This window comes from Lytechinus pictus, chromosome 1, assembly GCF_037042905.1.
Source record: "Lytechinus pictus isolate F3 Inbred chromosome 1, Lp3.0, whole genome shotgun sequence".
NCBI lineage: Eukaryota > Metazoa > Echinodermata > Echinoidea > Temnopleuroida > Toxopneustidae > Lytechinus > Lytechinus pictus.
Window position 1 is genome coordinate 1,645,221 of NC_087245.1, and position 16,612 is coordinate 1,661,832.

The following is a 16,612-nucleotide window of genomic DNA, read 5'->3' on the forward strand; positions in this document are numbered from 1 at the left end:
ATTACGTACGTACGTGATAATTATTACGTACGTACGCAGTATTATTACGTACGTACGCAGTATTATTACGTACGTACGTGATAATTATTACGTACGTACGCAGTATTATCACGTACGTACGCAGTATTATTACGTACGTACGTGATAATTATTACGTACGTACGCAGTATTATCACGTACGTACGCAGTATTTATTACGTACGTACGTAATGTTATCTCCCAAAAGGTCATACATGAATTCAAATACCGGTAGTTACTGAAATCTGATCACGCTAGCGCGAAGCCCGCAGGCTTTAAATTTTTATGTGGGCCTACAATAGGCCTTCTGCTTTGATTGTTCCCGCATAGAATTTCCCTTTAAATACCAGCCTCTTCAAATAGTTTTTCTTTTTTTAAACACCTATACATCTTCACTTAATTTACATCAATTAATACCATATCATATTCAAATTTAAGCAGAGAACGAAGCAATTTCAAAAGGGTGGTAAAATAATAGGGGCTCATCCCAGTGTCGCGTGTGGGTACATTTTTGAAAAAAACTGTCTCGCCAAAACACTAACATAATAGGCCTTTAATTGTCCTTTCCCCAATGTGTTTCTAGCAGTTTCTGAAAGGAATGGTTTAATTGAAAACACAGCCTGATGACGAGAACAAATGAATGGTTATCATATGAATATTGTGGGTTATATAGCAGGGACCTGGGAACTCGCGGGGGTGCTGGGGGTGCTGAAGCACCCCCAAATTTTTCCTGGGGGTGCTGCGTGTATTATTTTCCATAGGCAGCACCCCCACGAAATCAGGTTCCCTTTGTATTTTTTATATATGTTATAATGTACATAATTATCACATCCGACAATCGCAAATCATATACAACGTCTTTCACATATTCCAATAACATCCCTCCTATAACATGTAACGCGACTCAATCAAGCTCCGGCACGCCGATACAGACGTAGTCGCGCGCGATACGTGATCTTTTTTTTTTCTTTCAATCTTTATTGATCAAAAAATAAATCACAGTACAAATCAAACAAATCAACAAGCTATTTACATGATTAAACAGAGCAGCACTTACGTACATGTAGGTATGTACTTGTCAAGACAGATTCATAAAACAAATTAGATATCAAATCTCCACTTTTTAAAATGTACAGGTAATTTACCATTTTTCTTCGCCAAAACATATTCAATATCCTTAATACCTTTGATACGAGCTTTTAATTCCACAATATTGGGGTTTTTGTTATTAAATTTACAAAAGTGAACATAGTATTTGAAAGCAAGGAAAATGAATGTTAGAAAATTATCACCTTGAATACCAAAAACCTTTACAAAGGGGGAAAGGACAATATTCGAATGTTGTTTTTGGTTTATTATAGATAAAAGATCATCCCATACAATGTTAACCACCGGACAATCACAAAATATATGTACAATTGTTTCAGGGTCTCTTTTACAGAATGAACAGTTTGGGGAATCTTTTCTCTTGATTTTAAATAAAAATGCATTAAGGGCAATTGTCTTATGAAACACCTTGAAATAAAATGATCTGAGGCGGCTATCAATAGTACTCTTAAAATTCAGCATATGTATTTTCTCCCAGTCTACTTTGTCGTTAGAAGGGCACGACTCTTCCCAAAAGGAAATACAATTATCTGGGAGACATTGATCGAAAAATATCGAGTATGCATAACTGCTAACTTTCCTTTTCTCTAATAATTTATCTACAACTTCGGAATTGATATCTAACCATGGACCAGGAATATTTTGTAATAGAAAATTAAATTTTCTTCTATCTTTTGCTGAAATTTCAAAGTCGAGAACTAACTCTTCAAATAACTTGTAACCTGGATGGGGTGGATTAAAGAGATCACTTATAAAAACTATGCCCTTATTAAACCAATTTCCATAAAAGAAAAATTGTTTAGATTTGGATCTGACATTTCTATTAAACCAAATACAATGTGAATAACCCAAATACAAATAATCATAACCAAACTCTTTTCTGGAAGCTTTATCTCTAAACAAGTACCAGGTCCGGATTGAGTCTGCAAGTAGGGAACAATTTAAATTATTCAAAATTTGTTCAGGTGCATGGGCCTTCCACAAAATGTCCCTCATTGCATTAAATTTGTCTAAAAAGGAAACTTCAATTAATTTCCATCCACTATTGTAGTTATCATTTAACAAAAATTTTACCCAAATCATTTTCTGAGCCAATGAAAATGTATAGGGATCAACCATCTTGAGCCCACAGGCAGAAAAGTCATTACAAAAATATTTCCTCTTTACTCTGTCCCTGCCTCCATTCCAAATAAATCTGTAAAATAAAGTATTTAGATCTTTAAAAAATTTGCTTGGAATTTTAATACACAAAACAGATAGTAAATACAGCAACTGAGGCATTAATAAAGTTTTAATAACACAGATTTTTCCAACAAAAGACAAATTTCTTGAGCGCCAACAATTCAATTAATATATTCTCTATCTGCCTCAGTTTAGGAACATAGTTAAGACTATACAGTGAATTAAAATTCAACGAGAATTGAATACCCAATGTTTTGAAAGAATTATCTCTCCATGTTAGACCTCTTTCAGCAAATGGGAAATCTTGACAACCTTTTTTCCTTCCTATCCAGATAGCTTCTGACTTAGATAAGTTAAGCCTACACCCTGAACTACTAGCAAATTTATCAAGCACTTGAATTGTTATATTAAAAGATTCCAAGGAACCATCCAAAAAACAAGTTGAATCATCCGCCATCAATGAAATTTTCACTTCTTCATTTTGGATTGGAATACCTTTGATAATGTCATTTTGTCTCACAGCTAAAGCCATTGTTTCAATTACAAGTAAAAAAAGATAGGGGGAAATTGGGCACCCTTGGAATATGCCTCTTTCCATATTAATTACCTTAGTTAAAAATCCATTATTCATAACATAACTTTTCCTCTCGCAATAAATGTTTTTTACCCACTTAATAAATTTTGGATAACCATTATAGTTTACACACTACCATGACTACTCGATAGCAGAGAGGGACAAGGGTGTGGTTGGACTTGAAACTTAGAGGGTTTTATGTCGAATCAAGTGTGGGCGAGCCCGACCGCCCGTGTTTTGTATAAAGAATTACAATTCAGACAATAAAAATCAAATTTCAGTCTTTTTCGCCCTGCCCCATGGCCCTGGGAAGCGGGGGTGTTGGGGGTGAAGCACCCCAAAATGTGGGGGTGCTGCATGTGTTATTTTCCATAGGCAACACCTCCTGGAAATCTAGTGGTAAGTTGATGAATGACAGAAATGTAATGAAAATGAACGACGTTTTGTAGACCCCACCCCCTTAAGAATTTTCCGACACAGTACTTAAAATAGTGTTTAAATTCACCCTTTTTCAAATCGGAATATCAAATATTTTCTGCTCGTGCTTCGCGCTCGCATTATTGATTTTTATAATAAAAACAAAGTATTTACAACGCCCAGATACTAAAGGGCTAACTCTAAACACGCGCACGCATGTTTATTCAGATACGCAGCTTGTTTTGGGGCTACTCCGGGCTGAAAATATTTATATCAAATACAATTTTATGAAAATCTGATAACAAATAGTTATGTTATTTAATTCTAAAGTTTAGCAATAGTTTATGAAAATGGTGATATGCATGTCGTCATGAATATTAAATAGGTGGGTTGACATGTGCGGAAATCTCTTCCCAAAGGTAGAGGGACCAGGGCCTGCATGGAAAATTTGACAAGCATAAAAAAAAGAAAAAAAAGTTTTTCACCCAAAATGTAAGGTCATTTAGTCCAAAAGCTATTATTTCGATTGTGAAGTGATGTATTTTTCTCCATGAAAGACCAAAAATAGTAGGGGGGCATTTGATATTGTGTCCCCCTACTATTTTTGGTAGGGGGACACGTCCCCCTGTCCCCTCTGGGATTTCCGCCCTTGCGGGTTGAAGATATCACATCCCCACTATCCTGTTTCTTGTGTTATTACATGGAATCAAAATTGTTTAATTTTTTCATACCAGTGTGAATGATATGTCTCCCTTATAATGAAATAAGTTGCAGCAAAGAATATCTAATAGACTAAATCAGTTGTCAATTCAACTGTTTTTTGGTTCTTGAAGGGAAAATATCAAATAAACCTAATTTTATATAATAAAATACAAAAGAACAATTGGGGATATGACATCATCAGTTTGCTCACTGAATATTAATGAAGACATGCTTAAAACTGTTTCACCGGAATAATGCTAATCTTTAAAATGCAATAACTTTGATATTCCTTGTCGGATTTTGATCAAATCTTTATTCTTATGTTCGCCTGATTTCTCTTTATCTGTTCAAACCATATTGCATTCAGTGTGGAGTTTCAGATCAGAATATCAAAAATTTTCTGCTCGCGCTTTGCGCTCACATTATTAATGTAAGAATATATCCAATTACCCATCATTTTCTTGATTTTCAAAACATGAATAGAATGTCCCTATTATAGGTCTGAAATCTCAATTTTGTTTCCGCTCGCTCTTTGCGCTCGCATCAATTGTATAGTTATATACCTATCCTGTTCATGATTAGAAAAGTGCTTAAGATGTCCTGTTTTTAGGTCTGAAATCTCATTTTTAATTCCGCTCGCGCTTCGCGCTCGCATCAATTGTATATTTATATACCTATCCTGTTCTTGATTAGAAAAGTGCTTAGAATGTCTCGTTTTTTGGTCTGAAATCTCAATTTTGTTTCCGCTCGCGCTTCGCGCTCGCATCTTATCCTGTTCATGATTGCAAAAAGTGCTTAGAATGTCCAGTATTTAGGTCGGAATGTCAATTTTTTCAGCTCGCGCTTCGCGCTCGCATTATTTGATTGGTGATATATGAATCGTCTTAATGAGTATAACTGCAAACATTCCTTATAACACTTCCCTTTCGATCAGACCAGAGCGCGAATATCTGCTCGCACTGATCACGTTCGCAGTTATTATTTGTTACATACGCATCTTGTTCAGGACCACAAACATTGCTCAAAATATTCAATTTTTCAGGACAAAATACATGAATTTCCCCCCAAAAAAATAGCTCGCGTTTCGATCGCGCTCGACTTATCTCATTATATATCTATGTTCTTTTATAAGAAGAAAGCTAAGAAGTGACTGTCATATATGTATATATATATATATATATGTGTGTGGGGGGAGGATTGGTTGGTGTGTGTGTGGTGCCCTTAGAGGTGTGTGTGTGTGTGTAATTATGGAAAATTCAATTATTGTGTCCCGCGCGGCCGGCGCCCCCCCACCTTTGAGGAGAGATTTCAGCACCCCCACTGAAAAAATCGTTCCCAGGTCCCTGTTATATAGGCCCTATAATCGATGAAAAGTCATGATCATCACCAGCATGACTATGGTCCAACCATGGTCCCAGCTAGCAAGCCGGACGTTGGTTGGGCCATGCAATGCGGGGTGCCGATGTCGGCCACATTCGGCGAATATCGGATTCCATAGACCAATGAAAATTAGAATACTACGTACGTACGTAATAATACTGCGTACGTACGTAATAATACTGCGTACGTACGTAATAATTATCACGTACGTACGTAATAATACTGCGTACGTACGTGATAATACTGCGTACGTACGTAATAATTATCACGTACGTACGTAATAATACTGCGTACGTACGTAATAATACTGCGTACGTACGTAATAATTATCACGTACGTACGTAATAATTATCACGTACGTACGCAATAATACTGCGTACGTACGTAATAATTATCACGTACGTACGTAATAATACTACGTACGTACGTGATAATTTTTTTTTTTTGGTTGTCAAAAATGTCCGGTTTGGGGCTTCGTAGAAACACATGCTCAGGAAGGAATAAAACTTTGTTTTATTAAAGAGAAAATTAGAATAATTCATATTTCAGGTAATAAAATACAAAAGAATCAGTGAGTGACGTCATCAGTCAGCTCATTTGCATACCGACCAGGATGTGCATATAACTGTTTTGTGAAATAAGTGAAACTTTAAAATGGCATAACTTTCTTACTTTACATCCGATTTTGATGAGAAATTTTCAGTGTTATGCTCGTTGTATTTTTCTCTTTTTATTCAAACAAACTTTTTTGGGGGTGGACTTGTCTTTTAAAATGGATGATCTTGGAAGTGAGTCAGCTATATAATACTTGGATGAGTTTTAAAGTATTTGAGCCTGATTGTGTGTGTGGGTGTATGCGCGTGTGCTTGTTGATGCGGCGCGTGCATGCGGGTAGGGGTTGGATGGTGTGTGTGTGTTGGAATGACAAAGAGATTGTAGATGGAGTACAGAGTAGAACATATAGGAGTGGGGGAGGGAGAGCTGAACATTTTATGAAATTGATATTATGTAGGACTATATGTGTGTGTGCCCGTGTGTTTGTGAGAACTTGGCTATATGCAAGACAAAACATATACATGTTGTAATTGCAAGACACATAATAAAGATGATGAGTGAGATGCAACTCTCTATGCTATGTAGTTCATTTTAATCACATGTAAGCTACTATGCTTACCTCATCATGCCTGTAAAGAAATACGTAACAGCTATTTTACTTGAAGACGCGATAGGTTATACATTCGATATAAATTAATACATAGAATACACAACAAAGTGGTTTTGTTACAAGAAAGTACAAGAATATGGACCAGTTTATTCATTGTATATTAAAGTTTAAAAAGGGACTAATGTATTTTCAATAATAAAAAAACGAAGAGGAAGAAGAGTTAGTAGTAAGACGACTGAGAAGAATATCCGAAAATCTTACCAGTAGTAAATTAGTAAATATGAGATTAGAGAGAGTGGTCTTGCTCAGACCTGGAAGGTTAAACATTATGTGCGTGAGAAAGGTCAAGAAATTTATTGATATCTGATCAAACATAATGTTATAACTTTCACGTGTTGATTATAAAACTTTGGTAAACATTATTATCATTAACATCAATTAAGCATATTATGATAATCAAAGAAATTTATTGACATACTAAAATTCATATACTTCTGATACATCATACAATTATCAATATTCATTTTATTTTTTTAATAAATCAAATAGTTAATTAAGGTAGGACTGTTTTATTACATTTTAAACCACCTTATCGAAAAAATGAATGAATGAATGCTTTTACTACTTTCTATGGTAGAATTCAACTGAGCATGGTATTTTTTTTAATATCTAAAAAATAATAATTTTGTTTGTAGTGTCCTCTTCATATGTTCCTTTATATTTTTAATATTTTCAACTTCTCGATGATATGTAGTGACATTATGAGATATATTCCATTACGATAGATGTAACATTTCGATTTTCCAAAATATACTCACACAAATAAAGAAATGAAAATCAAATCGGAGCAACCAGCTGGGGATTGGTAGACTTAGAAGCATTGTGAACATGCATTTTACCTAAATGCATTTTCAACAACGTATACTATTATGGTTTATATTTGAACGTTATTTAAGGTGCAAGCTGCAATTTTTTAAAATTATTTTTGGTCTCCCCTCCCCCCTCCCCCCCTCCTTCAACCAAGGGTCGTGGATTCAAATGCAAGCCATGATGTTAATTCCTTCAGCAATAAATTAAAAGGACTAGTGTGATCGTTAGCTATGATGATAGATGGCGCTCTTCCATAGTTCATAGCATATCCATGGCTCCGGTTCATTCATTTCAATTTCAATTCAATTAAAAATTTATTTTCTTCCGATTGACATTACACAGGTTACATCCAATTTCAAATGAAAATAAACAGATCCGTAATATAGTAATATAGCAATGAATGTAAATCCAATATATAATTTATGTACAAGGAAGAATGCGTAAAAACCCAGAGAGCAGGTGCTGGTGTAAGAGTATACAACTCAAGAGTAAGAGTAACAACTACTGAAAAACATACAACAACAATGTGTTGTCATAGTTTCGGATATGTAAGGCCCGGTGCAAGGCTGTCCATTAAACGATAATACTAGTATAAATGAGATATAACGTTGGAATTAAAAGTCAAATAAAAGCATTCAAAATTACTTTCAAACCTTAATTTTTAATATTTACAACATCTGAAAGTGTTGGTACCACCCGATCAACTACAGGGTGTTTCTATAAAAAAAAAGTAGCCAAAGATCAGAGGTCAGCTTTATCAGGGATATATTACTTGTTCTCATGATTTCTATTCTACATAACTGAGTAACTCATTAACTTTGTTCGTACTGATTGACCTTTTGATTATTATTTTAAGTCAAAGCAAATTTAGGATGTGGGTTGAATATTCATCCTTTCCGGTATGATCGCTCCGTTGCCGTTACCATGGTTACCGTGTTCTTCTAACGCGTAGTTAGGGTGAATGTCCATCTTATAAGATTATCACTTGTTCACTAATGTATGTTTCATATGTTATTATCATTACTCAATGCCTCTGATAGTCTGGTTGAACGCTTTCTACAACGAGCACAGTGGAGTGAACAACAGGTTGAACATACACCAATACAACAGAATATAAAAGCGATATATGACGTCAGAGCTTCCAGGCAAGCAAACACGATCATACAAACCCCAATAGTCAATAGCTGCGACTGTAATGAATAATGAATAACATGAATAATTGATAATGAATACTGAATAATGATTAATGGATTATGAATAATGAATTATGAATTAATCAACAATCAATATTAAATTTGAATGTGTGTTGAAATAATAAAAATGACCACCATTAACATCATTACTTACCTCATCAATTTCACTAGGATCGCAAGGGTAATAAATGTATACTATCCCTCGACAGGAATTGGTCCAGTTGATCAACTGAGCAAAGTATGCACCCATGATCATAGTATATGCCATAGTAAAGAATGATATCAGTGATAGGATCATGTATGCACCAATCTGGAAGAATGATATACAGTAGATTGTCATAATAACAAATTAGGCCCATATTGGATGGTTTTAAATATAAGATCCACCTGATTATTTTGAATTAATGAATTGATCAATGAATTAATGCATTAAACATTAAAATGAATAAACGAATGATTTATATTCCGCCTGATTATTTTAAATTAATGAATTGATCAATGAATTAATGCATATTATATCAATATACTGTTTTAAAACTAACCGTGTAGGAATTTAGAATGTCTGGATGAAAATTTGTCATTCGATATTCTAAATAGCTATTCGAATGAAAGAGAAGCAATAACATGCAATGATTTAAAGATGAGATCCGTATTTTTATGTGACACGTTTAAAGGTCAAGTCCACGCCAGAAAAATGTTTACTTGAATAATTAGAGAAAAATCAAACTAGCATAACGCTGAAAATTACATCAAAATCGGATGTAAAATAAGAAAGTTATGACATTTTAAAGTTTCACTTATTTTTGACAAAATAGTGACATGCACGACTCAGTGACATGCAAATGAGACAGTCGATGATGTCCCTCACTCACTATTTCTTTTGTGTTTTATTGTTTGAATTATACAATTTTTCATTTATTACAGATTTGACAATAATGACCAACTTGACTGAACCATATAATGTTAAAGTAATGGTAATAGCACATAATTATTCAGGGACGAATTTATCGTTGTTTCACTTGACAATGGGGAGTTTCATATTTCATATAATGAAATACAACAGAAATAGTAATGGATGACATCATCAGTCTCCTCATTTGCATACCGACCAGGATCTGCATATAACTATTTTGTGAAATTAAGCGAACTTTAAAAATGTCATAACTTTCCTACTTTACATCCGATTTTAATGAAATTTTCAGTGTTATGCTTATTAAATTTTTCTATTTTGATTCAAATCAAGATTTTGTTGGGATGGACTTGTCCTTTAATCAGTTTTAATGATACACTCTGATAATATGTCTTGGCTTCATTCCTTCTTCAATATAATTAATGCAATACCAAGGAAAACTTACTACGATTCTGTTCATATCAAATGATAGAACGCCGACGGTGCCGCATGTAAATACCTAGGGCAAAGCATAAAAATGGCGAAACATACTTAGAATTATACTGGAAAAATATATTGAGACATGACTCGATGCGTGGGTAAATACTGTGGCGTCGTCCGGCTAAATTAATTACAAAAAGTGTATTTTTATTATGTTACCATGGAACTATCCATGATGTTACAGTGGACATGGTGGACATCATTCAATAATAGTGACAAAATATATTCCTTTTTATTAAATTTATTTATTTATTTTGTATTATTTAAACAGGGTAACCCCATCAGTCTAAAGGGGGCCCTGTATAACATAAAACAACGCAAAATGCAAGCATAAATACAATACAAATCACAATGAAAATATGATTATTTGTTTTCTGGAAAAAGTGCAGTGCCAAGAGTGATTAGGATGATGTATTTGACATAAAATGGTCATTAAAGGTAAATGGGCTCATGGTAGTTTTGGATCACAGAGTCCCGTCTTAGCTAAACTTAAATATATTTCTAAGATCATAGGCTTAGGCCTTTCTGAATACAAAATATTAAATCCAAAAACTAATATGGATCTTATTCATTGGCCCGTGTTCAGAGTTTCTATTTGCAGGCCTATACTATCCCAGGCCTTAAATTTTGTAATGTTTAGCGCCAAGGCCACGTCACAGGGTGCACTTTGATAAATGGGGGGGGGGGGGGGGGACTTAAAGGTTATACAACATTACCAAGGCCAATTAGAGTGGTATTGAGGTCAATCGACATAAATGACCTTGGGTGGCCTTCTAACCCTTGTTATTTCTCATTCTATGGTACGATAATGAAGTAAAGAATATCAAACATCATACGGTATAGATTGAAAGAGTACATTAATAGTATATGATAAACTAGGATTTAGCATCCGGGATACCCTTCATTATTTTATGCATAGAGTTCAGACTTCTTAACATGGACAATATTATCCGGAGAGTCTTACCAGAACACCAATAGACATATTCACACAGAATGCTTCTATGGCTCCGTGTAGGATCAGCATCACACTACTCAACGTGATAATGGCCATGCTCCACAGGAGCTGCAAAGAACCGGTCAAACGTCCCGACGTCCTACTATATTCCAGGAACAATCTCGGGCAGGGACAACACTTGTTCTTTGATGGCTTATCAAGGTTGTAAATGACAAACTTGGATGTGTCGTTGGTGATGATGGTCACTCCAGCACTGACCGTACTGCCCTCGAGGGAGACCTCATCAGCAGAGATGGGAATGTTTCTATTAGTCAGCATCTGTAAGAAATTCGACCAGATCAAAAAATATTGCGATCTCCTCTCTCATCTTTCAGCGCATGTGTGTGTGTTGATGAGGGTGTGGGGGTGTGTGTGTGTGTATGTCTGGTTGTCAATGCAATCGGATTGTTACTTGCAGGGGGCCCTTACAACAAGCTCTTGCTATTTGTTTTTTAATAAATGGTTGAAATAATAAATGAAAAGAAGAACAAATTAAATTATTTTTATTCTAAGGGCTTTGCATTGCCTCCCCCTCCCACACGCATTTGCATTAATGGTTTTAATTCAGTAACATGCTTCGTTTTTATGGTTAACCATACATGCCATAGGGACCTCAATCTAAAACTATAGAGCTATATCAAATCAGATGCCTCTATATTGGTTCATGGGTTTGTTACACATTTTTGTAGCTATTAACATTTGGAACATTAAACGAAAGGTTAATGTCATTAATGTAAACTATGCACTAATTGTTTTTGTAAACATTTTAAACGCCATTACTCTGGGTGGAATATCACTCGGATTTAGTCATGGAATTAGATAAAGTCCAGGATAGGACCCATAGAAAGTTGACAAATCTGGAATCTGGATGATGCCACTCGTGTAACCTTGAGCATTTTCCGCAATATCCAATATGGCCGCCAAAATACGCAAATTACACATGAAAATCATAAAATTGTTCACACATTGGCTATGAAATGCATGATATTGTGTGGTAGGAGTGAAATACTCTCTGAAAAAATAATTTTTGACAAAATATTTATTTTCCTGATATTCAAAATGGCCGCCATAGGCCATTGTATACTCTTATGTACAATATGAATAGGGAAAACTAATTTTCACAAAAATTAGCACTAAACTGCAAAAAAATCGCGATGTATAAACGAAGTAATATATGCAAATCATCATTGCTAACGAGATATATCATTTATTATGTCATATATGGGAACATTGCTGTATTTTGATATCTAAAATAGCCGCCACTGGCCCAAAGAGTATTATGTACAATGGCAATGGCCGGGACCAAAAATGTGAGCACTAAAATGCATATTATTAACATAAACGAGTGGAATACTGACTAAATACATAATTGTTAATATGCCATTTATGTGATAAATGCTGTATTTTGAAATTCAAAATGGCCGCCATAGGCCCTATATTTATCATGTACAATGCAGATGGAGAAACTAATTTTCACACGAGTAAGAAACATAAAATGCATGTAATTGTGATCTACGAGTAAAATATTGTCTGACAACATGTTTTATAGCAAGACATATCATTTCTTTTGTCATGCATGAGATAAATGCTGTATTATGAAATTCAAAATGGCCCCTATAGGCCCTAACAGTATTATCTACAATGTGAATGGGGACATATAATTCTGTAAGAATTTGGATTTGCTTGACTATGACATCCATATAATCCTGTTGTATGAGTAAAATGTTATTTGAAAACACATTTTTGTTTATAAATTATAGCATTTCTTCTGCCATATAGGTGATAAATACTGTATTTTGACATTCAAAATAACCTCTACAAGCCCTAACTAAATTATGTAACATGCGAATAGGGAAACTAATTTTCACAAGAGTGAGAATCATAAAATGCATATAACTGTGATGTACGAAACATGATTTCTAACTTGTGTTTTTAATCGGACCATAATGTAGTAATCAAGGGAGTCGGCTTTGACAGGTCAATGGTCTTTCTGACTTCCTACATCCGCTACATTTTATTTTCATTTCTTTTATATTTCTACCATTTTTTATTGCTTATACTGTGATTTAAATTCTTTTACTCTTTTGTTGTTGTATACTTGTACATATGTTTGTTTGTTTTTAAAGGATGTCAAATAAATGAATTGAAAAAAAATTAAATAAAGAAATACATCACATATTTGTCGTAGAGGTAATAAATGCTGTACTTTGAAATCCGAAATGGCTGCCATAGGTCCTAAAAGTATTGTGTACATTGTAACATGGGACATATAATTTTGACAGAATTTGGCTTTGCTTGACTCTAAAAATTGCATATAATTGTGAATTGTGGTGTAAGGGTGAAATATTGTCTAAGACCATGGTTTCTAACGAGATACATCATAATGTTGTGTAATTAACGTGATAAATTCTGCATTTTTATAATGGAAAATGGCCACCATAAACCCTTATCGTATAATATACAATTTGGGTGGAGATAAATAATGTTCACAAAAAGGGCATATGGCAGCCATTTTGAATGTAGAAATACCGTATTTATCACCTAAATTACACAAGATATGATATATTTTGTTATAAATCATGTTTTCAGACAATATTTCACTCATACATCACCATTTGGCCAAGCAAAGCCAAATTCTGTTGAAATGATTTGTTCCCATTCACATTGTGCATAATACCGTAAGGGCCTGTAGCGGTCATTTTGACTTTCAAATAACAATATTTATCACCTAACTGGCAGAATAAATGATATATTATAATAGAAATTATGCTTTCAGACAATATTTTACTCATAGATCACTATTACGTGCATTTATGGTGCTCACTCCTGTGAATATTGGTTTCCCAGTTAGCATTGTACATAATACATTTAATGTCTATGGCGGCCATTTTGAAAGTCAAAATACAGTATTTAACACAAACTTGAAATCTGAATGATATATTTCGTTAGAAAATACGTTTTTAGACAGTATCCCATTAATTTATCACATATATATATGCATTTTAGTGCTCACTCTTGTGATTTCTTTGCTCCTCTTTCTCATTGTGCATAATACTTTTAGGGCATTTGGCAGCCATTTTAAATATCAAAATACAACATTCATCACATACATGGCATACTAATAATATATTTCGTTAAAAATTATGTTTTTATGCTAGTATTCCACTCGTTTAATCTTAATAATATGCATTTTAGTGATCACTCTTGTGAATTTTTTGGCCCCCATTGCCATTGTACGCGATACTGTTTGGGCCAGTGGTGGCTATTTTAGATATCAAAATACAGCAATGTTCCCATATATGACATAATAAATGATATATCTCCTTAGTAATGATGATTTGCATATACTGTATGACTTCGTTCATACATCGCGATTTTTTGCAGTTTAGTGCTCATTTTTGTGAAAATTAGTTTTCCCTATTCATATTGTACATAAGAGTATACAATGGCCTATGGCGGCCATTTTGAATATCAGGAAAATAAATATTTTGTCAAAATTATTTTTTCAGAGAGTCTTTCACTCCTGCCACACAATTTCATGCATTTCATAGCCAATGTGCGGTCAATTTTATGATTTTCATGGGTAATTTGCATATTTTGGCGGCCATATTGGATTTTGCCAATTTGCGGAAAATGCTCAAGGTTACACGAGTGGCATCATTCAGATTCGTAATATCAGCACCCTCGAATTGACAAGAAACCATAAAAAAATATTGTATATATAAAAAAACAAGGTTATGCCTCTTCTATCCTGGACTAATATAAACTCGCTTATAGACCAATTCATATTTAGGAAAAGGGTTAATTAAATGTTATACATGTATAAGGCGGTGACACATTGAGCGTCCATTTAAACGTGTTTGAATGTTCTTCCATTGAAGAGTAATTTTTAAAGTTGATATGAATCCCACCGCTGCCATCATTTTCGAAAATTATATTGTAGACTATTAGCTCTATTTGCGAGTTCGATCCAACACAGAACAAGTCCAGACATAAATGACACAGGAAAGATATATCTTGCAAGATTGAAGTCCAGTGCTCTACTGCTTTTTTGCAACTCAGAAATAATTAAGATATTATCAAACTAAGGAGTATTAACCAATCAAACTAAAGAGAATTGAAAATTTAAATTAAAACGTAAGAGTCCAATTCATAAAAAGGAAGAACTAGGATGGGGATGGATAAATGATCAGGGTGATTAATGTAATTGAAGAATGTTTAAAATAAGAAACCAGACGTTAGAATGGAATGAATTAGCAAATCTGAATAGGAAAATAAAAAATGAAGATGACGAGAGAAGTAGGATAAAGATGTGATGAATAAGAACATAAGAAGCTATACATGTAGAAAGCTTGCTAGAATAAGTACCAAACTGGATTGAATTTAACACCTAACTTAGCTTTAAGGAAAAGCTTTAAGGATTCCAAGCTTTTTCAAGCCCATGTCTTGTATATAAACTTCGTCATTGCATTCTTAAAATAGATAAAACCCATTTCTAAACAAAACAACAAAGAAGTAATATATCTCTTCATGCTGTTTGAATTGATCTATTAGGCCTATATTTCACATAGATGTACACGTTCTTATAATTTTCAAGAATAAAAACATTTATATTTATAAATAAATCTGTGATAAGAAAGATGAACGTGATATTAATTATTTATGCAATTTGACCCTTACCTTAGTTGAATATAGCCTTCACAGATTTTCTGCGCGACAAAAAAAAACCAATGCCAATTCAAATGCAATCTCTAGTTGATCCAATCTCGTGCGTCATTTTATTTACCAAATTACATGTAATTTTCACTAAACGCCATATACAACTACTATTCTACACTGTCTTCCATCATCGAAGTATTTTCCAGAACCATAATAGGCGACAGGTGGTTGTGTGTTAATGCATAATAATGACGTTATTATAATATGATATGCAGGATCAATATTTTTCCCATCCCACGGATTCCGAAAGCTATCAATACTAGGTCAACAGAGGGTGTCTTGTGGAAATGAAAAAAAAAAACGAGTCCATTAAAACCATCTTGCATAATATAATGTGAAGGAGTTTTCCCCAGTTTCGTATCACAAATTTCTTTAGTATACATGTAGGCCCACATGAACCTGGGAAGCGGTGGTGATGTTGGCGTGAAGTTGATTGGATATCAATTATGCGAGAATCTGGTGGGTGTTTCATGAAAGTTGTCAGCACTGACTAAATTGTCATTCAGTGCTGACAATGTCAATGAAATCCTTGGTTTTGATTGGCTGGAAAGCACTGGCCTCTGACTGTTACTATGGTAACTGTCGGAAAAAGACAACTTGTCAGTGCTGACAACTTTCATGAAACGGTCCCCAGGTGAAAGTAATTACATTGGTCCAACGTGATTTTGTGATACGTTGCAAACATTTCATAAATGCTGATATGTCGACCCCGGATGTCGACGTTGGCGTGATGTAAGTTTAATGTCAGTTTGCCGACACACGCCGACATCGGCTCAACGCCATTTGCTAGCTAGGTACTACTACTACTACTACTACTACTACTACTACTACTACTACTACTACTACTACTACTACTACTACTACTACTACTATTACTACTACTACTACTACTACTACTACT

The 16,612-nt window shown here is 34.3% G+C and overlaps 1 protein-coding gene across 1 annotated transcript; it reads right to left on the bottom strand.

Annotated features, from left to right (window-relative positions):
* Positions 1–6,504: 6,504 nt before the first annotated feature.
* Positions 6,505–15,848, bottom strand: LOC129265866 (uncharacterized). Its single transcript, XM_054904079.2, has 5 exons — positions 15,673–15,848; positions 10,963–11,271; positions 9,964–10,017; positions 8,763–8,918; positions 6,505–8,605 (listed from the first exon to the last, which is right to left on the bottom strand). Exons 2-5 carry the CDS (start codon positions 11,269–11,271, stop codon positions 8,420–8,422), a joined length of 705 nt encoding a protein of 234 aa, XP_054760054.2. The 5' UTR covers positions 15,673–15,848; the 3' UTR covers positions 6,505–8,419.
* Between the last annotated feature and the right edge of the window lie 764 nt (positions 15,849–16,612).